This window comes from Phlebotomus argentipes, unplaced genomic scaffold (genome assembly GCF_947086385.1).
Source record: "Phlebotomus argentipes unplaced genomic scaffold, Phlebotomus argentipes genome assembly scaffold_4, whole genome shotgun sequence".
Classification (NCBI taxonomy): domain Eukaryota; kingdom Metazoa; phylum Arthropoda; class Insecta; order Diptera; family Psychodidae; genus Phlebotomus; species Phlebotomus argentipes.
Genome location: NW_026776174.1, coordinates 8,707,863 through 8,731,034, shown reverse-complemented (window position 1 = coordinate 8,731,034; position 23,172 = coordinate 8,707,863). Strand labels below are relative to the sequence as shown.

General features: G+C 44.5%; 3 protein-coding genes across 8 annotated transcripts in view; all 3 read left to right on the top strand.

Moving 5' to 3' along the window:
• The first annotated feature begins 101 nt into the window (after positions 1–101).
• Positions 102–12,570, top strand: LOC132258241 (serine/threonine-protein kinase Warts). Of its 2 annotated transcripts, XM_059755455.1 has the most exons (9): positions 102–1,123; positions 5,630–6,161; positions 6,791–6,925; positions 8,727–10,740; positions 10,803–10,923; positions 10,995–11,110; positions 11,188–11,263; positions 11,326–11,518; positions 11,597–12,570. In XM_059755455.1, exons 2-9 carry the CDS (start codon positions 6,042–6,044, stop codon positions 12,008–12,010), a joined length of 3,189 nt encoding a protein of 1,062 aa, XP_059611438.1. In that variant the 5' UTR covers positions 102–1,123; positions 5,630–6,041; the 3' UTR covers positions 12,011–12,570. The 2 variants fall into 2 exon arrangements, with proteins under 2 accessions (XP_059611438.1, XP_059611439.1); XM_059755456.1 differs by lacking the exon at positions 6,791–6,925.
• Positions 12,571–13,132: 562 nt separating this feature from the next.
• LOC132258242 (probable ATP-dependent RNA helicase pitchoune) lies at positions 13,133–16,388 on the top strand. The gene is made up of 6 exons (XM_059755457.1): positions 13,133–13,327; positions 13,387–13,467; positions 13,556–13,633; positions 13,820–15,120; positions 15,714–15,891; positions 16,198–16,388. The coding sequence occupies exons 1-6, from the start codon at positions 13,222–13,224 to the stop codon at positions 16,329–16,331; spliced, it is 1,878 nt and encodes a 625-aa protein (XP_059611440.1). The 5' UTR covers positions 13,133–13,221; the 3' UTR covers positions 16,332–16,388.
• A 939-nt stretch (positions 16,389–17,327) lies between these two features.
• The window catches only part of LOC132258683 (protein held out wings), a 30,965-nt gene continuing 25,120 nt past the window's right edge, over positions 17,328–23,172 (top strand). For all 5 annotated transcript variants that reach the window (XR_009468285.1, XM_059756098.1, XM_059756095.1 and 2 more), the window contains exon 1: positions 17,328–18,077. Coding sequence is in view for 4 of the 5 variants with exons in the window: in XM_059756098.1 (XP_059612081.1) it covers positions 17,942–18,077 (136 nt within the window). In the remaining variant the exon portion in view is untranslated. The remainder of the gene's footprint in view (positions 18,078–23,172) is intronic.

Genomic DNA, 23,172 nt, shown 5'->3' with positions numbered 1-23,172 from the left:
GCGCTTTGCCGCCGTTCGCCGCGGTTTGACAACCGTGGAATGTCCGGCGGAGCCGAAGGGGCCCGAAGTGGTGGAGAGTGGCGACAGTGGCGCTGAATGCCCTATGCCAACATGGCGGCGACTTCTTTGTTGTTGTTGGTGTGAAGGTGGATTTTTGGCCAGAAAATCACCCCAAAAGCGCATGCAAAGTACTCCGTGTGATGCCCAAGACACCCCCGCGTGCGTGAACAAGTGCTTAGTGTGAAGATAGCGTGCGCTGCACCGTGAAAACTGTGGCCAAAGTGATCTTTTTTTCCCAAATTCTTTTTCTCCTCGTCACCTCTCGCTCGCACTACATAGAGGCTCGCTGAGCGGGACGGAGAGTGCATCACATAGCCTACTGCAGAGTGTGTGCCGAAAAGAGAGAGAGCGAGTGACCCCACAAAAGTTTCTCAACTACATTTTTCAACCACACTCCAAGGATTGCTGGCCGAGAGAGAATCCATTCTCTGGGGCGCTGCGCCACCGTGAAAGTGCCCTGTGACACCTGGAGCCCCTGCAGGGGCGTCTGTGCTCGCGATTTGTGTGGAATTTCACCCTCTGGCGCGTGCGATTGTGGCAGAGAATGAGGAGGAAAAGTGATTTTTGACAGGCCTGAGTTCAGAGAGTGTCACTGTCTTTCTGCGGGCTCCCACGACAGAGGGGCGCAGTCTACCTGATTTGGAGACGAGGGGAGACATCCCGACTGCCTGTAGTGCCTTCAGGAAGTGCCTAAGAGTTGAGTGAGGAGTGCTTGAGTGGAGGAATTGTGAGTGTGTGGCTGAAAGTCCACCATTTGGAATTCTTAACCTTCTTCAGTGACGTTTCCGGACCGTGGAGTCTCACGGATCCCCACACGGACTCCACGGGTCGCCGTGGAGAAAGGCAGAGAGGCGTGGAGAGTGGCAAAAAAGTGTGTGTGTGAAATTTATCAACAAGGCGAAATTTTGCACAGCCGAGGAGGTGCCTAATTTTAGAATATTTCCTCTGCGGAGTTGGGGGTCTGCCGAGGAGCCGAGGGACAGGCAACAAGTGAAGAGAGCTCACCATCACGAGTGAAATGTGTGGATTTCCCAAGGAGACACCCATGACACGAGGAGACAAGGTTAGTCAACTAGCTGTTCTGCCATCCCTTCTGGCCACTGTTGGGCAGCACTGGCTGTGGAATGTGGCCAGGAGCATGGGCCAATTCATCAGTCACACATAGTCAGTAGAGTTTGGTGTATGACTTTTTGCAAGAGCGACAGAGAGAGAGAGAGAGAGTAAGAGAGGGAATCTTTGAGACCATTCTCTTTTTTCATTGCATTTTTTGCTCTTGCTTCTTCTACTTTTGGAAGAGGAGCAAGAGCAAAAGAAGAGCCCCCAACACGAAGAAGAAGAGCCCGTGTGTGTGACGGTAAAATATGTGACCGATGAGAGGAGAGTGAGAAAAGAGGCGAAAAAGATAAATAAATGCGACAAAAAGTCTGTGAAAATGTCAAACATGCACACAAAACAGTTTATCTCCTCTTTTATTAAATATTTCCACAGATATTTTTGCATGAAATCACACAAAATCAAATAATGGAAGATTCGCATAGTCATATTAGTTTTATCAGATGTTTCATTTCGGAATTGAGGAACGCGTTGTCCTCAGTAGGAGGTGTCCAAGATCGCAGAGTTAGCAAGCAGATGGAAGAATTCCTAATTTTCATCGTCAATTGATGATTGATTAATTGGCTATTTTGATGAGTCAGTAGCTTTGATGACTTTTTCCATGAATTTCTCAATTAGGAATTCCTTTCGACATGCAAGAATATTAGGCAGCTCAGCTGATTAGATTGAAATCGCAATAGAATTTAATTTACTATTGACTAGAGGCGTGGAAAATGTTGTTCTTTATTTATTTCATATGAAGATCATCTTTCCTGAAAAATCAGGGAAAGAATCATGAAAAAGTCACGTCTCTCTTTGTGATGAAACACAAGGCAAAAAATATGTATTAATTTTTCATCGACATTGTATAGCTAGAGTCTTAAACATTGACAGTCTTCAGGTTATTTGAGAAGGAATCGTCGCGATTTGCAATGAAGAGCGGGAATGCTCAATAGAAAATAAATAAACAAGAAGTTGTGGGTTGATTGCAAACAAATAAATCATCTAATAAATAAATATCACAAGGAACATCTCTCTTTGGGTTCTTGTGCGAAATGGCGCGGGGGCTTCGAAGGAATTTTTGACGTAATTATTTGTGTAAATATTTTAGGAATTTCACGTAGCGCATTTTTTCATGCTCTCCAACTTTTTTTTGTGTGCCTGTGCGGATATTTTTTGAGCTCACAATTTTTCTGTTTACTCGCACTTTGTGTAATTTGTGCAAAAATTTTCCTGTAAATGTGTGAGAAGAAGAAGAGGAAAAAAAACTGTGAGAAAGAAGGAGAATAACAATATGTGAAATTTATTGAAAAGTCATTTTTTCGTCTCTCCGTCACAAGTCGAGATGAATTCCTCTGTGAGATTTTGGCAGAGAATCACAGAAAATAAAAGAATTTTTCTCACATATATTTCACCTTATTCACTCTCTCTCTCTCTCGCTCGGTGTAGGAATTTTTTGAATTTTCCTCACACCGTGAAATTCTTTCTGTGAGTGAGCGAGAAGAGGAATTCAGCGAGAAAAACACTGAGAGAAAAAATGACAATGTATGAGAAATATGTTAAAAATTTCTCTCTCGCCGAGTTGCTGTCGCTCTCACTTCCACCCACTGGATGACAGTTGGGTGGGAGTGAGATGGGGAGTGTAGAGCGAATAATTCCTAAAATATTTCACGCACACATTTTTCATGTACATCTGCCCTCTCCCTTGCTCGCGTGATAATTTTCTTTTTTTTCCATCTATCATTGCCTCTTCATTTTGTTTAATTGATTGTGGTGTGCTCTATTGAACGAGAAAAAAGTGTGTGTTGTTTTCATCTTGAAACAGAAAAGAAAAAAAATGGGTATATTAAATAATCATAAATACACTTTTCCGTGCATTTTCTCAATGGTTGTCTGTGTTTGTGCTGTGTGGAAAATCAAAGCGTGAAATTCCTCACTGTGTGATTCACTCTCTCTATACGCATTTCATCACCATCGAAGATTTTCCTCAATTGAGAGGATGAGTTTTACTTTTTTCTGCCGCATGTGTGCATTAAATTCCATCAAATATTTGAACAAACCATGTGTTTGCCATATGTCAGTACGAGGAAGGGGATTTTCACGCGGGGAAAACAGGGAAAGAGAGATAGAGAGAGAGCATATGATGATAGCAGAGGGAAATGAGTGAGAATAACTATTGGAAGATTTTTCTCAAAATTCTTAAACACCGAGTGTATTGGCATTTCCCTCTTTCACGCGCCTATTGTCGGATCATTTTCCATGTGAATCACATGGGGAAAAGGTGCTCATCGTGCTAATCGCTGTAAAAATTTCCATCTTATATCAATTTTATCAATTTTTTGTATGATGGAACACAATGACATGTGCTAATCTGTATTTGGTTGAATCATTTGCACTTTGAATTGCGAGAAGAAAACCTAGTTATCTTCGTCATTAATTCGTTGTTGTTTGATGATGTAGAATTAATAAGATTTCTTTGAGAACAGGAAAAGCATAGTAGTAAAATTGATTATTATCTATTAGACTGATTAGACTAGTTTTTCTCACTATTGAAAAGTGATTAAATTTTATTTCCCGACAGCAAATGGCAATTTTCGTATACCATATAATTAAATGTAAAACAGTAGTGAGATAAGATGTACTCTTGTCTTTTTTTTATTGGTTATGATTAAATGAAATTAAAGTTCTCATCTGGAATGCTTTGAAATTGTTTTTTTTTTCTTAAAATTTATTGGTTAGATTCCAAAGTGCGGTTATTATTTGAAGAATGCAGAAAGTAATTACTTTTGTTAACGCGCTTGCAGATATCTTTTTGAAGGAACAAAGAATGCATAACGAAAAAAGGCAGATGGAATTCACGAAATCTCATCAAAAGAAGCTGAATATCGTGGAGAGAAGGAGAAAAAATTACGCGAAAGAGCCGAAAAGAATTTGACTGAGAGAAGGAGGCAGATGGGGGCGTGAGCGGGATGACTAGTGGTGTTGCATACGAAATAAGAAGAAGAGGAAAGACCTTCTTTTCCGAAGCAATGGAATTTATATTATATTTTATTTGCGTGTAATTTGACGTTGTGTGTGTGTGTGCGTGGTATTTTTGAAATTCCCATGCGAGCGTAGAGTGTGTGCGGGAGGGTAGGATGAGGGGGAGGCAGGAGTGCGAGGGGGTGGGGAGAGAAGAGACATTTTGGGATTAAATAGAGAGAATATGAATAAGGAGCCAGAGGGGAAGAGAGAGAGAGATAGAGAGAGAGAGCGGTGGAGTGTGATGGGGAGAAGCGAGATGACATAGTGGTTTTGGCAGTGGAATAGACAATTGCGATGGAGTGAGTGAGATGGTTGGGTGAAATTTTGAAAATTCCTCAGTGGAATGCCAAATGCGTGAGAGATGAAATACCGAAAGAGATTCCAAGTAGGAGAGCGAGAGAAATAGAGAGGCAAAAGTGCGCACACGAGACGTTTTTTTTGTCATGGAGATCTTCACCTCCACCTTAGCCTCCGTCATTGCTCTCTCTCTCTCGCTCTCTCCCTTTTTGATCGCACACACAAAATATTCCATGTCTCTTTAATCCAACACTGCTCATCTCACTTCATCACCCACGCATCGGCATCTGGCTCACTCTTTCTCTGTCACCCGTCAATTAGGCATGCAAAAAGAGGATCTGTCAAATCACTTCCAGAGAAGAGAGCGAGTTGAGATCAATGGCAATTATTTTATTCTCAGTGAAGACAGATAATGATTGTGTACAGTTTATAAAAATTCGATGGCAAAAATTCCAGAGAATTGAAATTCTCGTTTTGCTTTGATGTGGATGATTTCATTGGAAATATCTTACTCTAACTGAATTTCACTGGAAAATCTAATCTACACTTTATGTTTACTCTGACCAAGAGAAACACCCAAATTTGCGTGACTTTTTGCTTGAGTTGCTTGAATTGGTGCGTTTGTATTAAAGTGTAAAAAATGCACGAGAGGGAGAAAAAAAAAGTTATCAAGACTTGATAGTGATATAAAACGAAAATGGGGGAATTTTGTAATAACAGTGAAATTTTGAGGAATTCTCTGAATGAGGGGGATTTTCCAGCAATATTTGGAAGAAAGGCGGGAAAATTGCTGGCGTGAGGAATTCAGTGGAGTCAAATGTGAAGAGAGAGAACATCAATTTTGTGGCGGGAGAAGGAAAATATAAATTGGTTTATTGGTTATTAAGGCACACACAACACAAGGGAGACGATTGAGTGAGACAGAAAGAGGGAGACGACGGTGAAGAGGCCAGGAAGAAGCGGAGAGAAACAATAAAAAAATGTGGGGTGGACGTGAGGGCAAAAAGAAGAGGAAGACAGGTGCAGGAATTCCATTAAAAAACAATTTTACTAATGTCTCTTCTCTAGTATATATTTTGTTCTCTCAACATGTATTTTTTTTTTACCATACTTTTTATCTCATGCCACATTTTTCCTTCTCTCACTCCTCTTGCAGAAGCATCAGCCGAGACAGTGGAGACGATGATCAAGTTGGCCTCCGGTGATCACTGAAGGATTTTCTCTCGTCCGGAGATCTGGATAAAAGTGCCTGGCAGAGTTTTGGAATTTCAGCAATTTGCATCGAGGGAGAAGATTGACTGTGGAATTTGATAAGGAAGCGAACGGAGGAGAAATATTTGGAATATTTTTCTCAGTGCCTCTGGTCTTCTCCATCTCCAATTAATTTAATTAAGCCAGTGATTATAGTGGACATTTCTTTTTTGAAAAGAACATTTATTTTCTCTTTTTTTGAAACTGTTGTTGTGTGTGTGCGTGTCCACGTGTGGAAAATTGTAGGTGGGGAAATTGGTGAAAAATTGTGCGGTGGGATCTTTTGTGATATGATATGACAAACTACGACAATAAGGATGAATTCATCCGGCGGAAAGACACCGTCATCGGCGCGATTGTCGGAATATGCGACAAATGCATTGGAGCAAATCAGGAAAGATCTATGCAAATTTGTGCATATCACCAATGGATCGCAGGTAATGCGAACAAAAATGTTTCTTCTGCGCAAACCAATTATTATCCCAGCTTAAATATAAGTGTCAGGAGGAGGAGGAGGAGAGTCTGTTTTTGCCCTCCTCGCCAGTTTCTCTTTCTCTCTGCCTTTTGTGGCAATTGAGAATTTATTGGAGGAATATATATCTGAGGCATACAGTGAAATAATCTCGAGATCAGAATCATTTATAAGAAGTGCGCGTGTGTGAGGGAGAAGGAGAGAGAGAAATTTAAATAATTGCACATTTCTTGCTACTGTAAAAGGTGTTTCCATACCATAAGAAAAGATGATAGAGAAGAGATGTGTGTGAGAGAGGGAGAGAGGATGGATGAAAAAAAAGAAAACAGAGATTCTTTCCACAGATTAAAAGCCATTATATCCCTCAAGTCTCATTTCAAAGTATCAATAAGACGAAGATAAAATGTAATCAATTGACATTGAGAGATCATATGAAGATCGCGATCGTACGCGCTTCTTTCTGCCTCATTTTTGCACTGGTGCGCGTATAGAGAGGAAATATATTTATTGATGATTATGTTCTTCTGCAATCTCTTTCTCATGACTTTCTTCTGTTGTGCTTGTTTTTTTTCTTCTCTGTGCTGTGCTGCTCAGATGACACAAGATGGATCAACTACACCACAATTGGGCCAGCAACAGGTGACAAATCATCAAAATCTGGCCGAACGAGAAAGAGACATTCTCATGTGTCAACAATTGACTAATTTAATCAATGCCGGCTACAGTGAGGTGAGCACCAGAATGCACATTCCCTTTGAGTCTCTCGCCTTTTTACTGCAATTGTGCGCCATGTGGCCGCAAGTTTGACGATTGCTGCAAACAAAAGGCAATCTTTAATCTCCCTCTCACTCCAAATGGGCGACTGCTGAAGATCTCTTTTTTACTGTTGCTTCTGGGTCTTGCTGGAGACTTTTAGTGTTGTTTGTTGGCATGGAATGTGAAATGGCGCCATGGACTATCAACTTCTCTACCTTGACAACTACCTATAATATTTACAGATATAATAATATGCTTTACATGCGACACTGGAAGCTCATGAGAGTGAGACAACGCAAGGAGAGGATGGCGGAGTAAAAATAAAGGGAAACACGACGCGGGGAGTTGGGATGACGACGAGGAGGAGGGACAGGCGGGAGGGTATTTTAATATCCAGTTGAGGCAACGGTGAGGTGACAAGGGAGAAAATGAGAAAATCAAGAGGCCTTAAATAATGTTAAGATAATTTTCCTCTGTTCGCGATCGCACGCCAGATCATGAAGAGATCATCGTCATGTGTGTGCTTGTGTGTGTGGTTTTGGTGGTGGGAAGAAGACGATGCTGGAGGAAAAAAAAAGACAGTGCAGAAAAGAAGAAGTGATCGTCATTGGAAGGACGACAAGCAAGATGAAATTTGGCGCGCGCGCGCGCACGTAAAAGAATAAAGAACCACAGAGAGAGGGAAGACAAGAAACAAACAAATGAGCAAAACGGTCAATCCCTCTGTTTTGTGTGGCCCACAAGACAGAGAGACTTCGTCCTTCACACGAGTCGCCTGTGTGATGTTGCAATTCTTCGCGCGAAACGCGAGCAGAATGGAAAAAAGTTGGCCCGCGGCGAGGTGGGTTCGGTGGGAGGGATGTGGGGACAAGGAGGAATGGGGCAACGTAAGAATTTATAAAGTAATGCAATAAGAATAGTTAGAGATGAGTTCGGAAAAGGGAGTATAAGAAGAAGATCAAGAAGCAGCAAAGATGAAAAAAAAGAAGCAAGGTGAAACGGAGGGAAATAAAAGGCACAAGAGAGGGAGAGAGAGATTGAGGAGAAGAAGCACATTGAGCCACATATAAAATGGAATGAATGGAAGGGGGTGAAACGGAGGAAAGGAGAGAGAATGAGAGAATATCTGTTGAATGTGGAGGAACTTTCTTGCTGGACGACGATCCCAGTGACGCGTTGAGGATTGCTGGAGGAATTCTCACATGCGCGCCTCATATGAAAACTGGTTGCATCCCAAAGACGATGGCTTTAGCATGCACACACAAGGAGGAGGGTGAAAAAATGACGAAAAAGGGGAAAGAGCGCAAAAGATTCTTGTAGAATCTCGACAGTGTGTTGTTGCTGTGTGGCTGTTTTTTTTGTATCGCTTTGCCTTCTCCTCGTGTGGTGTGAGATCGCACTAAAAGGCATCTCGCGGAGGCAATTACACCAGCAAGAGCGTCTCTCTGGTGATCTCGTCCCCCCATCGCCGGCAATGGGTATACATTATATACAGCCAAATCCGGGGGAATTGCGCGTGAGAGGGAGAGACTTCATTTGATAATGGACGATGAAGGTGGAAAAAATACATGTTAATAGCCAACAAATAGAGAAACATGATGGAGATCACAAGAGAAACGCCTCCGGGGATCAAAGGGAGGATGTGAGGAATGTCAAGAATGCACATTCTTCACACTTTATTCGCTCAAGGAGACTCTATTTTGCCAACAGCCGCCGTGAGGAGAGAGAGAAAAAAAGGAAAAGTGCTGAATATTGTTTTTCATTTCTGTTGCAGGAACAAGCATTGAATGCACTAAAGCAGGCTTCTGGGCGTCCGGATGGCCTCCTGTTTGCCGCCACGAAGCCTACATCCTCTCCGGAGTCGCCAATCAATGGACATAGTGCTCCACCGTCGTCGAAAGTGCCAGCACCATTGGCCACGAAGTTGATGCGGAAGCACAGCATCGAGCGTGAACTGTCACAAGCGCTCCAATACAACCGAAATAGTCCGGCACTCGATTCGGGTGCGGGCAGTTCACGATCGGATAGTCCTCACTCGCACCAGCAGATCATTCAGGTGAGCAGTCGCGCCAGCACGGGACAATACTCCCCATCGCCGTGCCCGTCAAGCTTCAGCGATGCCCCACCGCTGCCACCGCCCCGGTGCTCCTCAACACCACCCACTCCGCCTCCGGTGCCCGTGACGAACTTCCAGCAGTTGTTCAAGCGCATGTCGCCGGCGACGAATCCCACACAGAGGACAGTGCCGCTGCCGTCGCAGAGTCCGGCCAGAGGGACGTCGCCGGTGAGTGCTGTGGGGACACATCCGAGGCAGCCGATGATTGTGCAGAATGGGCCACAGGCGCAGCAGCAGTTGTCACAGCAGATGCAAGCGCTAAGCCTGTATCAGAGTGGTGGGAATTCGGGAGAGCCACCGCCGCCGTATCCCATCATCTCGGCGGGCGCTCCTCCGCCGCCGCCCAGCTACACGGCGTCCATCCAGAGTCGCCAGAGTCCCACGCAGTCCAGCACAACGACGGATTACCGCAAGAGTCCCAGCTCGGGGATCTACTCGGCCACGTCGGCGGGCTCACCTAGTCCCATCACTGTCTCACAGGCGGCAGTGACACCCCCGCATGCGGCCGGAATGCCGCGGCCCATCCCTCTGCCCGCCTGGGGAACTCGTCAGACGAAAACCCAGCCGCCCATAATCATGCAGTCGGTGAAGTCGACGCAAGTGCAGAAGCCTGTACTGCAGACGGCCATCGCTCCAGCGGCTCCTGCCACGCCATGCATCGCCACGACGGTGGCACCGCCCTCGTATGCGTCCAGTATTCACCAGAAATCTCAGGCCACACCACCATCTCCAGTCACGGTGGCTGCGCCCAAGCCCCCCGTCTCGACACCTTCCACACCGCCCGCGGTGAATGGGAGTGTGACACCGCAGCCGGTGGTGCCGACCACGGAGCCTCCATCCTACGCCAGCACCATTCAGGCTTTCCTCACCGCCCAGCAGACGCGCAATTTACCACCGCCGCCACCCTACTCAACTGCCAACACCACAACCTCCAGGAATTCCCCGGCCGAGTCTCCCAGTAGTCTGAAGAATGGGGGGAATCTCGCCACGACGCCACCTCTGCCACCGACAGCGTCCTCCAGTGTGGCCAAAGTGAATGGGATTGACAAGAAGAGCGCCTCGTCGGTGGCCACCGGACAGGGCGCATCGAATCGTGGAGCTGGTGAGACGGGTCCGTGCAAGAAGATTAAGCATCACTCGCCGATTCCGGTGCGGAAGAATGTGTCGAAAGAGAAGGAGGCGGAGAGGAAGGAGTTCAGGATACGACACTACTCACCGCAGGCCTTCAAGTTCTTCATGGAGCAGCACATTGAGAATGTGCTGAAGTCCTACAAGGCGAGAATCTATCGGCGGAATCAGCTGGAGCGAGAGATGCTGAAGATGGGCCTCACCACCCAGAGTCAGACTCAGATGCGACGGATGCTGTGCCAAAAGGAGTCCAATTACATTAGGCTGAAGAGGGCGAAGATGGACAAGACGATGTTCTTGAAGATTAAGGATATTGGTGTGGGTGCATTCGGTGAGGTGAGTCTGGTGAGGAAAATTGACACGACCAATCATTTGTATGCCATGAAGACGTTACGCAAGGCGGACGTTCTCAAGAGGAATCAAGTGGCACATGTGAAGGCGGAACGGGATATCCTGGCGGAGGCGGACAATGACTGGGTCGTGAAGCTGTACTACAGCTTCCAGGATGAGGACAATCTCTACTTCGTCATGGATTATATTCCAGGTAATTCACCGAAGGCGAGGATGTGTGGTTAGTTGAGATTCTTATGTGTGTGTGTCTTCCAGGTGGTGACTTGATGTCTCTGCTGATCAAGAAGGAGATCTTTGAGGAGCCTCTGGCGAGATTCTACATAGCAGAACTCACGTGTGCTGTGGAAAGTGTCCATAAAATGGGATTCATTCACAGGTAAATAAAACATCATTTAGAGTGTTATGAAGAAGTTTTTAATTGCAATGTGTGAAAATTTTGTCTTTCAGGGACATCAAACCCGATAATATTCTCATTGATCGTGATGGTCACATAAAACTCACGGATTTCGGACTGTGCACGGGTTTCCGGTGGACGCATGACTCCAAGTATTATCAGAAGAATGGTGAGAGAATCTTTCTGCTGAGGTATTTTGGATGCAAAATAATACTTATTTTGCACGTCTTTTTCTTTTCACAACAGGAGAACACGCGAGGCAGGACTCAATGGAGCCCTGGGAAGAGAATGGAGAAGTCACGAGACCATCAGTGCTGGAACGGTGAGAGTGAAGAAAGCACAATTTCTGATTTCTCGAGTTTCAACAAGTTGTTTTGTTTGCAGACGACAACGAGCGCATCAGCGTGGCTTAGCACATTCCCTAGTCGGTACACCAAATTACATCGCCCCGGAAGTGCTCGAGAGGAGCGGCTACACTCAGCTGTGTGACTGGTGGAGTGTAGGCGTGATCCTGTATGAGATGCTCGTGGGTCAGCCGCCATTTTTGGCCAACACTCCCGGGGAGACGCAGCACAAGGTGAGTGATAATGAATGAAGTGATTGCAATTATCATACAAACTGTCTCCTTGTTGTCCTCTTTGTGTGTGTGTTGCAGGTGATAAATTGGGAGACGACACTGCATATTCCACTTCAGGCAAAGTTGTCCCGCGAGGCGACAGACATGATCCTGAAATTGTGTTCATCGCCCGATCGGAGATTGGGCAAAAATGCTGATGAAGTGAAGGCACATCCGTTCTTCAAGTCCATTGACTTTAGTAAGAATCTAAGGGAGCAACCAGCGCCGTATATTCCCAAAATTGAGCATCCCACGGACACGTCCAACTTTGATCCCGTTGATCCGGGCAAATTGAGAAACTCATCGCTGGATTCGGGCAGGAGTGATGAGTTCTCGGACACGGGAAAGCCCTTTCATGGCTTCTTCGAGTTCACCTTCCGGAGGTTTTTCGACGACAACAACACCAAAATCATCGTGGATGGCAATGATGATCTTGGACCTGTCTACGTATGACAATATCTCGAGGATCGAGATGCCTTCCTTCGCTGAACTTCTTCTCTGGTATTATTTTGCTTAATGGGCGGGGGAACAATTAGCAATTCTTCTCGGGATGGGATGATTTTAGTTCTTGAGAAAGAGAGAAACAAATAAAAAAAACAGGTGGAAATAAGGGAAAAAAAATCTTGCGAATTGTTGGGAAACGTGGAAAAATCGGAATTGGTGCTACTTTTTTGTTCTTCAAACTATTTTTATCTTATTATAACAGTGGATTATTTGTAGTGTCTTTTTTTAATTAATGTTCTATTTAAGATTAGGTGAGAGAGAAAAGATATGAAATGAAATTAAAAGAAATTGGAGGAGAAACAAGGGGAAAACGTGATAGGTAGATAAAGAATATTTTTGCTGAATATCTTGTAAGGATTACAAATGAGAAAAAAAGAGAAACTTGAAGTGCCTCGAGAGACCCAATTGCCAGCTGGCTGGTTGGCCCCAAAAGGAAAAAGTGTTGGATTTTTGTAACGAAACTGCCGACAAGGCGATAAAGTGAACAAATTTAATTATTTAAAAAAGAGTTTAAAGAGGAGGAGAGAAATGAAAATATAAACTATGCATCTAAATAGTTGTTCTTGAAATGGAAGAGAAAAACTCCGGCGGGCAAAATAGTCGCTCGTCCGGACAAAAAAATCAATTATATTTTGTAAAAGTTTCTATAATAACGATTATATACATATATATATATATTGCTTAACTGTAATGTAATTTATTATCTAGAAAAGAGCGAGCGAGAAAGGATTGAGAGAGAAGAAATACGAGAAAGTGAATTATATACAAGTGTATTTAAAAGTGAAGTAAAAATGAGGAGAGTTTTTAATATTATTCAAAAAGAAATTCTATGTATAGAAAAGAGAAGTTATTTTCTTTTTCGATGCAACACATTACATTAACATTGTATATTCTATTGAATGTGTATATAAATTTTTAAAATTAGAATTTAATATATTAAACGTAATTTTTAAAATGAATGCGAGTCTCTTATTCACATTTCAGTTAAGAGTTCACTGAGAGTCGTAAGAGTTTTGGGGTTGCAGCGAGCGCCTCTAGTGAGAGGTAGAATGATTGTGCCTTTGTTCCAAATTATTCCGCAAGAGGTGCTGGGTGCAGAGTTTTTATCGTGGAGTTCTGGAACGCGTGTTGATTTGGAGGAGCTTGTTATTCTGACCAAAATGACTTTCCGGGAGCGATTGCTGAAGAAAAAGATCCGTCGTCGGGAGCAGAAGTACAAGGAGTTTAGGAAGAACCAGAAAAATGATGTCGAGGATAGTGAAGAAGGTGAGATAAGAAGCGTTGAATATTTGTGAGCACGAATGCTAATGTTATTCATTTTGCAGAGATTCACCAGGAGGAAGAGACCACGCCGAAAGTGAAGAAATCCAAGAAGAAGCAGTCTACGATGAATTTCCAAGAGGAAGGTAAGCGAAATTTTTCTTCTGCCATCGGAAAATTGTTCCCATTTTCTGTATAACCTCAAATTCTCACGTGTTTTTGTTTACTTCGCAGAAGTTCATGTCGAGGAAAAAGTTGAAAAGCAAGGAAAAAAGAAAAGGAAGCAGAAGGCGGAAGCAGAGGAGAGTAAAGGTAAGGAATCAGTTTATATAGTGATTATATAATTTCATGATGACTAAAGGCGAATTTGATGGGAATTCCTTGCAAAAGTAGAGTTCCTGAAATGAAATAAGCTTTTCTGCTGAAATCACATCAACTACTTATCTCCCCTCTGAATGGGGTTTTAATAGTTTCTAATGAGCTTTTGACCATTTTCAGATGAATCTTCAGATGAGAAGCATGTGAAGAAGAAGCAAAAGAAGCAGAAAATCGAGAAGGAGGCATTATCTGATGAAGAACCCGAACAGAATGACGACAAAGGAGAGTCCAGCACTTCTCAGATTGTTCTGGAAGACACAAATTTCACCTCGCTGGAGAAGCACGTTTCTGAGGGCACTTTGAGAGCTGTCGCAGACATGGGATTCACGACGATGACAGAGATCCAGGCGAAATCCATTCCTCCACTGCTCCTGGGGCGTCACCTAATCGGATCGGCCAAGACGGGATCGGGAAAGACACTCGCCTTCCTTATTCCCGTGGTGGAGCTCATGCACAAATTGAACTTCAAGCCGAGAAATGGCACCGGAGCCGTTATAATCTCGCCAACACGAGAGCTGTGCATGCAGATTTTTGGCGTTCTCACGGAACTCATGGCGAATCACACCCAGACGTATGGTCTGATAATGGGAGGCGCCAATAGGAAGGTGGAAGCTGAGAAGCTCTCCATGGGAATCAACATAATTGTGGCCACGCCAGGAAGACTCTTGGATCATTTACAGAACACTCCGGATTTCCTGTACAAGAACCTCTCATGCTTGGTCATTGACGAGGTGGACAGAATCCTGGAGATTGGCTTTGAGGTGGAGCTCAAGCAGATCATTTCGATGCTGCCGAAGCATCGTCAGACGATGCTGTTCTCAGCCACACAAACAGAGAAGACGGACGCACTGTACAAGCTGGCCCTCAAGGGGAATCCCGTGTACGTGGGTGTGGACGATGAGAAGGAGATGGCCACGGTGTCTGGCCTCAATCAGGGCTACGTGGTGTGTCCCTCGGAGAAGCGCTTCCTCATGCTCTTCACGTTCCTCAAGAAGAATCGCAAGAAGAAGGTGATGGTGTTCTTCAGCTCATGCATGTCCGTGAGATTCCATCACGATCTCTTCAACTACATCGATTTGCCGGTGAGCTGTATTCACGGGAAGCAGAAGCAGGCGAAGCGGACATCAACATTCTTCCAGTTCTGCAATGCTGAGCAGGGAACGCTGCTGTGCACAAATGTGGCTGCACGAGGACTGGATATTCCCGCGGTGGATTGGATTGTGCAGTACGATCCGCCAGATGATCCCAAGGAGTACATTCATCGTGTGGGGCGGACGGCACGTGGAATGGGTGGATCTGGTCATGCGGTGCTGCTGCTGCGACCGGAGGAGATGGACTTCCTGAACTACCTGAAGGAGGCCAAAGTGCCGCTGAATGAGTTCGACTTTGCCTGGAATAAGATAGCCGATGTGCAACTTCAGGTGAGCAGTTCAATTGACGGGGTCTGTGGCGGTGTACACCGCAATGTTGGAGTGGGGATGCCTTGGGCCACTGGGATTGCTGGCACTGTGCCGAGAAGTGAGAGAAGGTGCTTGTGTATGTTCTGCAGCCGACCGGATAGAGTCACCCAATTCTGGTGTCTTCCGTTTGACGGATGACTTATTTAAAATAGACACTGTCTCCCTATTCATCTCCTCACCTGAACACGGCGCTGACCAGGAGTGTCGATGAGCGAGAGTGAGATGGAGCGAGTGGGATTTTTCCTCGATTGCCTCACCAGAGTGACTCCAGGGTGTGATTTTGATCGCAGATGTTTTCCAAGAGCAGCAGCTCAATTGAATCACTTGCTGACTTGGTAAATGTGGAGGTGGGTCAACTTGTCGGCGAGTGCTGTGCTTTTTTTTTCTTTCTTTCCTCGCACTCACTGGCTTTTCATGGCAATTCCGGGGGCGTTGAGATGTCGTCATCCACGTGTTGAACAACTCCTGACCATCTGACGCGATTTCACGGGGATTTGGGCGCTGTGGGTGTGAAAAAATGCAATGTAGTCAATTGTGGTTGTTCTCTCTTGCAGCTGGAACATCTGATGGGGAAGAATTATCATCTGAACCAGGCGGGAAAGGAGGCATTCAAGGCGTACGTGAGGGCCTACGATGCTCACCAATTGAAGACGGTGTTTGATGTCTCAACGTTGGACCTGAAAGGTGTTGCCAAGAGTTTTGGTTTCCTAACACCGCCTTTTGTGGACTTGAGTGAGTATATCAATCAATTTGCAATCGAATTGGGAGATCATCTGGGTGGGAAATGGTGGGAAAATGAGGGATTTTCAACAAGAATGCCCCATAAACTTGAGATAATTCACCGACAATCCTATAAATTTGTCAATTATCCATCAATGGAGTGAAGGATTAAAGTGTGCTTTGGCGATATCCCACGCGCGATCGCGGGTCATTTGTGATGTCCAAAAGTACGACACTTGGTGGGAAAACAAGGAAATCTTGCTGTAAATTTCATCCAAAAGACATTATCCGATAAATAATGCTCTTTTTGCTTTGCAGACATCACCACGAAGAGACAGAGACCCGAGAAGAGGACTGGAGGTGGTGGCTACGGTGCTCTGAAGGCAATGAATGCCAGCAAGAAGACGCAGAAGAAGGTGTACAAAGTGGCTGATCAGTTCACGAGAGGATGATGATGGGGAAATGATCCTCTGAGGGAGAGACGATGAAATAAATTCATCTATTTATAAGACGATGATTCCATCGGATGCCTTTTTGGGATAGCCTGGACAAACGTCGGGTTCGCCTTAATTAGCAAATAATGACTCGTGTGGATCCCACACGGGCCAGCAGCAGAGCTAAATATTTTTATTGGCTGAGGAGAGACTGTGGCTTTTTGCTGGGGTCACATGAGAAATATTGCCTCAAAAATCGTGTCTCTTTGATTCTTTATGGAAAGTTGTACTGTAAAAGTTGCCCTTTTTCGTCAAACGCCTCTTCACTCTGGTCGTTGTTTTTTTTTTATTTATTCATCTGCGCTGCTGGCTGAGAGAAAAAGAGTCATATTTTTTATCTAATTATTAGTTTTTCTGCGTCTCTCGTCATGCCCACACAATTCTAATTGATATTCCATTGAGAGAAATGTTACACCAATTGATTTTCCAACGCAATATCTCGGAGAGACACCCACACTGGGTGCGTTGGGCAGCATCACCCAGGTGAGTTTCATTGACAGAGAGACTCACTGGGTGCGATGGTGCACCTGGAATACAGAGAGATAATGGGAAAAGGTGGAAAATGACGAGATCTTCCGCTTTGGGTGCATCAGAGAGTGGCTTGTGTGTGGGTTTTTGTGGCAATTGCCACGCAATCTGGCTGCTCAATGCTTGTGTGACGCTTCATTGGTCGATGGGGTGGGTAGAGATATGGCAATGACCAATAAATTCCTCCGATTTCTTATCAATATCTGAAGTGTGATAAGACACGTGGGATTTGGATTGGCGCTTTTGGCGCCATTGGAATCGGTTTATCGATTGGCCCTTCGGGAATACCCGGAATTCCAGCACTGAGCGAGACAACCCGATACCCGTGCGTGCGCCAGAGCGGGATGGCAGAGTGTGGCGGCCATTTTACTTGTTGAGCTTTTGTTGAGCACCCGAAAGCGATCGAGCTGGTCGCGAGATCAGTTTCTCCGTGACTTTGCTGAAGTGCAGATCACACGGATTCTGTGTGCTCCATAGACAGTTTTTTTCCTTTGAGACTCTACCACCCAAATTGCACACAACTCACACCAACCATCTGCTACGAAAGATTTCCGTGAGGACTCTGAGTGTTGTGAAAAGGTGCAAGAAGTTGCGGGTGGGCTAGGAATCTGGACAGAGAAGATAATTCCACATCCCTCGAGGTGTCAAGTTGACAGATCTGCAGATGAACTTTTCCGGACCTATTTTCACCACAATACAGCGGGAAATCTCCTGTAAACTCTGATTGGGGCCACGCACGGGGAAGTGAAGAGCATCCTCGATAGTCTTTTGGGGGATCCCAACACAAAGGAGAGGCCATTCGAAGCGCCCCAGACTCCGACGAAGAAGAAGAAGAAGACAGTTCTGTGCAGGGCAGAAAGAGAAAGACACACGCCAGAAGAAAAGAGGCTGCGACAAGTGCGACAGAGTGTCCGGAAAGCTTGATGTCTCGACCGATCGCCTGATCGCACAGGAGACTCTCTCATCCCAGCATTTGAGCCAGGGCAGATCGAGCAGCCAGCAAGATATCGCAGCAAAGTAAGAAACGAAGAATCGACACAATGAGCACTGATAACAACAATACGCAGCAGAGTACGCAGAGCATAGCTGATTACTTGGCGCAGCTGCTCAAAGACAGAAAGCAATTGGCCGCCTTCCCGAATGTCTTCAACCATGTGGAGCGCCTGCTGGACGAAGGTGAGTCCCAATCATTGTTCCCAGCATCTCCCCTTGTGGTGTTGGCACACAACTCGAGAGATCCGGGCGTTAGATGTGAGACGGTCGCGCACGGCTGTGGTGCGCGCGATGAAATTCCAGGGAAGGCAATGCAGGCCAGAATAATGCAGAATTGCACTCAGTCCAGGGAGGGAATCGCGGGTGCACCCCAGAAAAGGCCAGGAGGTCTCTTTTGCTGACGATCGCGAGGTGATCATACAACTTTCGAAAGAGAAACCACGCAATAGGGCTTTTAGGCTCACGAGACTTGAGATTCTCACTCACTTTGACTTGAGATTGTTATTTTGCTAATCACATTTTCGTGTTTTGTGACAATTTCTGCGAATTTCTGCAGCGGAGAACATTTCTAAACATGTGCGATAGATTTTTCATACAGTTCTAATATGAGAACAATGTTTTTCAAATACTGTCACGTAATGTTTTCTCTTTGAGAATGATGGAATTTTCTTAATCCAGAGACACAACAAGTCAATGGGTCTCTTTTCCATCACTGCCAAATACAATACCTGTGATAATTTGCCAAAGACTCACTGATATTCACCCATTTTGCGGGGAATTGACCAGCAAATTTGGCACATTTTTCCACTCCGTTATTCCGCAATTCTTTTTTTTTGTTCACCCATCGACGCACGCACTGGAATGAGTTGCCTCACGGGATGATGAGAGATCCTCTCGAGTCAACCACTCAACAAAACGGCAGGCGTCAGAATGGAGGCAGCAGGGCTGATTGCATAGGGGAAATGGTTGACTCTTCAAGAGAGACTTCACTACCAGCATTTCACTCCACAATCTCTGAGTTATTTCGAGCGAGGGGCATGCATATTTTTGTGATTTAGAGTTCACCAGACCATCATCATTAGGGGGCCGCGCCGTGACGGCAATCTCTCACAGACCTCTATTTATTGCCCTTACCTAAAAATATGCCTGCACACACGGACGACCCTCGAGGGAAATGTTATCCTCCTTTCGCGCGGGACTTTTTTTTCGTCCTCTTTATCTCGCCCTCCTTCTCGGTTATCACCGCATGGATGATGGAGTCACGGGCGCAGAGAGAGAGGTCAGTCAATTTTCACCCAGATGGACAAGAAAGAATGTGCCAGCCGAGGCCCTAAACTCGTTTCAATCGCTTCTTTTTTCCCATCTCCTTCAACTGCCATCAGTCAGCAATTTCCTGAGGAATTCAACTCTCTCATGTGATCTTCGATGATCGCGCGAGACATGGCAAAAAAGGAAGTGTATGTGTGCATATATGCTCTCTTTGACATCTCTCTCGGCCGTGCAGAGTGCAATTGTCATGGTTAAGCACTAATCACACCTCAAGATCGGTGATTTTTCGCACAAGATCAGCCCCAGAGATCACCTGGTGATCACGATCGGTCGAGATGAGTGATCTCTGCATGCCACATCTCGGCTTCAGCCGCAGCTTGCATGCATTTGCGGAGGGGGATAAAATCTCGACAATAGAGACTGAGAGATCCTGAGTGTCCGGCCTGTCTTTCTCTCTCCCCCTTTTGCCCCGAGAGTTAGTGCAGAGTGTGTTATCAGAGTGTGATCTGTTTTGCGTGCATTGAGTATTAAATTGGAAAATAGCAAATGAAAAGAGAGGCTCAGCGCACAAAAAAGTGATGCGATCGAGTAACTATACAAGTTGGAAGGAGTTAACCTCATTCGATACTTATATACACTTCAATATAAATTACTGTGCAAAAGAGTCAAGTGTGTTTTTAGCATTCACTCTCTTATATGTGTTTGATTGGGGGATTTTGTATGCAATGTCTGACTGTTGGGCGTAAGAAGTTAATAAAAAAAATGCGAAGCAGAGTGAGAAAATTACAATTTTTCAACATTTTTATATAAGAAATTATATATATGTATGTGTGTGTGCGTTTGTGACTTTATGATGAGGATCTCACAAAATTTCGGGACTCATCTGAATTCTGAAAAAATACAAAATATTAATGCTAATACTCGTGAGGCCTGAGAAAAATAAGCAACTGGTTTAGAACTTGTTGAATATTCTCGTGGGTATTTCATTTTCTCACTCACCGCCTCGCTTGACAATATATTGGAGGGCTATTCCGAAGGGGGTTCATCACATCTGGACAATTATTATTTCATACTTGTGGAAATCGTGTCTCAGTTGAGACACATGTGAAACAATGTCTTATCTGAGATTGCTTTGAGAAAACACGAAACATTTGTGCATAACTTATTGGCATGTCAATCGCATTTCCTTATATGTTTTGGCGAATAACTGATAAACCCCTGGGTTTGGGCGCATTATGTGCTTGGATAAATTGTACATAGTGATCATGATGTTGTATAAATGTAGCATAAATTCAAACATATCACCACCACAGCATCAGATGCTGGAGAATTTTCTCTGATGGCGATGTGTTCGCGGACTGGTTGGATCATTGGGCACATTTGTTGTTTGTAATGATCGGGCAAGAGTGAATGTGCGAGAGGGAGAGAGAGAGAGAGAGAGATCCAATCCAAATGGACTGAATTGAAATTCCTCATTGGGTCTAGTGCTGCCTAGAATACAGTGAGAGAACATGATGCTGCGATACTGTGAGATATGTTTGGAGTGGTTTGGTCTATTGTATATGCGAGGAGGCCGCGGCACAGGCTCAGGGTATGGCAAAAGGTAATGGAGAGTGAGAGAGTTTCATGAGAAAATAACATAAAATCAAGCACGAGAGTAGAAAATTCTTTCAATATCCAATGAACTTTTCGCTCTCGAGCTCACTGTTGTGTGTATATTTATTCTGATTTAGAGGTCTCCGCACTGGTAAATACCGTGAGTGCAACGGACAGAGTAAATGCATAAGAGGCGAGGAGGATGGAAAATTACCTTTGAAAATTCCCTACGCCCTCCTTTTCACTCTCGGTGATCTATTTATTTTTAATGATCACTGCCATTGCACAACATTGCGCATTGTTGCGCTCTCGTGGGGAGCGTGCAAAGTGACCGAGATGCACAATCAGTGAAATTTTGTTCCACAAAATGTGGTCTCTGGTCAATTGATCGTGGTGGGTCGCGGGCGAGCACGAGATCACACAAGGAAAAACAGACGACGACGCAATATCATATATTGGTGGACTTTCGTGAAGAATCAACTCTTGTCTTGTTTGATAAATTTCAAAAGGCTAACTTTAAGTTGATAGAAAATCGCTGTTTTCTGCTTGGTGGCCTCAATTAATGTGACTATCGTGTGATCTCCAGTGGTATTTGTCACTCTAAGTTGTGGAGAGGCATTGAGAAAATTTTTTTTGATAAATACAAATGCTGAAATTTGCGAATTAAAATACATGAAATATCATAGTAAATGAGCAAGATCACGAGCAATTTGTTCAATCATTAATTTCTTGAGCGGCACTCTTAGTCCCACGACGGCGATTAGTGATCGATTGAGACATTATGGTGAACTGTATGAAATGGAAAAGATTCTCAGTCCCAAGACAATTTTCTCAGCAATATACCAGCACACCGTGTGTGCTTTCTTATGCTCTGACGGAGGGAAAAAATGGTGCAAGAATATTAGCTGTCGCGACAGAGGGGCGATCAAGACTGACAGATCTAAATAATTCAACATATTTTATGCTAATAGTGTGATGTTTGGGAGAGAGTCAGTCCACACATGGAGCATATGAGGCATTCCAGTCGTGGCGGTGCGTTGGCTGTTGTGTGCAAAAAAGGCAAGCAGGTATGAGATTGTCTCTGTTGCAAGAACAAAACTATCATGATCACCTCAGTGGGAGGTGGGATCAATTAATTAATCACACACTGGCAAAACATATTTTTTCCCCGCGCCATTAATTCACTCATTTTTAAATTAATGTGCGTGAAATTTAGACACAAGTCGATCACAGGCAAAATTCCTCTTTGGCGCTCCTCGTGAGACAAAAAAGACGTGATCTTTTTTGGGAGTGTGATTTATTAGAAAATAAGAGGGAGACAGAGAAGAATTCTAACGAGTGATCTTTTTGTCTCTCTGGTGAGTTGAATGGGTGTAGGATTTTTTCAAGCATGGGATTTGCATCTCTCTCTCTTTCGGAGCATTTGAATGCTGGTGGGAAGTGAAAAAGGGCTGAAATTTAAATGTTCTGCATGACAAATTTTCACTCGTCTCACATGACTTCAGTTCAGATCGTCGTCATTGACGAGAATTCTGTGTGGGCTCTGCAGTGTGTACAACAAAGAATTCACCATGGTTGCTGTGCGGCGGGCGGGGGGAGCAGGGGGAGTGTTGGGCAAGAGAAGAATACAATTCCACCGCATAAGATTGTCAGAATCTGATTGAAAAATATATATGGATGTAATCTATTTGTACGGATAGATCTTGGTGGAAGATGGAAATCATCTTCTGTTGCTGCATCAGCGGATCAATTGAATAATTTGGTGAAATAAATGGAGGATGTGATGGTGTGCAATTAAAATTAGAAGCATCACATCATCGTTATTGACTCCACCCAGTTAATGAAAAGAAGTACTTGTGGTGATCTCGGGAGAGAGACGGAGAATCTCAATTGCTGCGAATGGGGTTTGTTCTATCAATTCCAATGATCTCAATTTGCAATCACACTGCTTTTGAGCTGAGGAAAGTGTTGGTGGTGGTGGTGGTGGTGTTTTGATGGAAACCAGAAGGATAGGCGGCCTCTCGTGCGATTTTCATGATCTTCATTCATTGTCTGCTTTTTCCCAATTTCCACTGGGTGTTTTCTATACGATCACCCTACTTCTTTCTTAACCACGATCTTGGTAGCGATCTCACCTTCAATCGGAATCCACACGGTAATTCAATTGCGAATAGAGTCGGAAGAAATGACTGTGAGAATTTCACATGAGGCTGTATTGAAAGTGTGACGTCAATGTTAATTGTGTGGGATGTCTCTTTGCCTATTTTGTACATAAAAGTCGTTTGTTTTTGTTCTTTTCTCCCCTCTCCCAACTCGATATTATTTGATGTAGGCTTGTGGTGATTTGTACCTCTGAATTGTCTTGTTGCCTCATCGCAAGACTCCCAAGTCACTGGAGTGTGTTGACTACGCG

What these genes read in the sequence shown, in the direction of transcription:
- LOC132258241 (XM_059755455.1), top strand. Translation starts at nt 6,042, where the DNA reads ATGAATTCATCCGGCGGAAAGACACCGTCATCGGCGCGATTGTCGGAA. An exon ending in AGACCATCAGTGCTGGAACG is followed by an intron (nt 11,264 to 11,325) that starts GTGAGAGTGAAG and finishes TTTTGTTTGCAG; the next exon opens with ACGACAACGAGCGCATCAGC. An exon ending in CCGGGGAGACGCAGCACAAG is followed by an intron (nt 11,519 to 11,596) that starts GTGAGTGATAAT and finishes TGTGTGTTGCAG; the next exon opens with GTGATAAATTGGGAGACGAC.
- LOC132258242 (XM_059755457.1), top strand. Translation starts at nt 13,222, where the DNA reads ATGACTTTCCGGGAGCGATTGCTGAAGAAAAAGATCCGTCGTCGGGAG. An exon ending in TGTCGAGGATAGTGAAGAAG is followed by an intron (nt 13,328 to 13,386) that starts GTGAGATAAGAA and finishes TTCATTTTGCAG; the next exon opens with AGATTCACCAGGAGGAAGAG. An exon ending in TAGCCGATGTGCAACTTCAG is followed by an intron (nt 15,121 to 15,713) that starts GTGAGCAGTTCA and finishes TCTCTCTTGCAG; the next exon opens with CTGGAACATCTGATGGGGAA.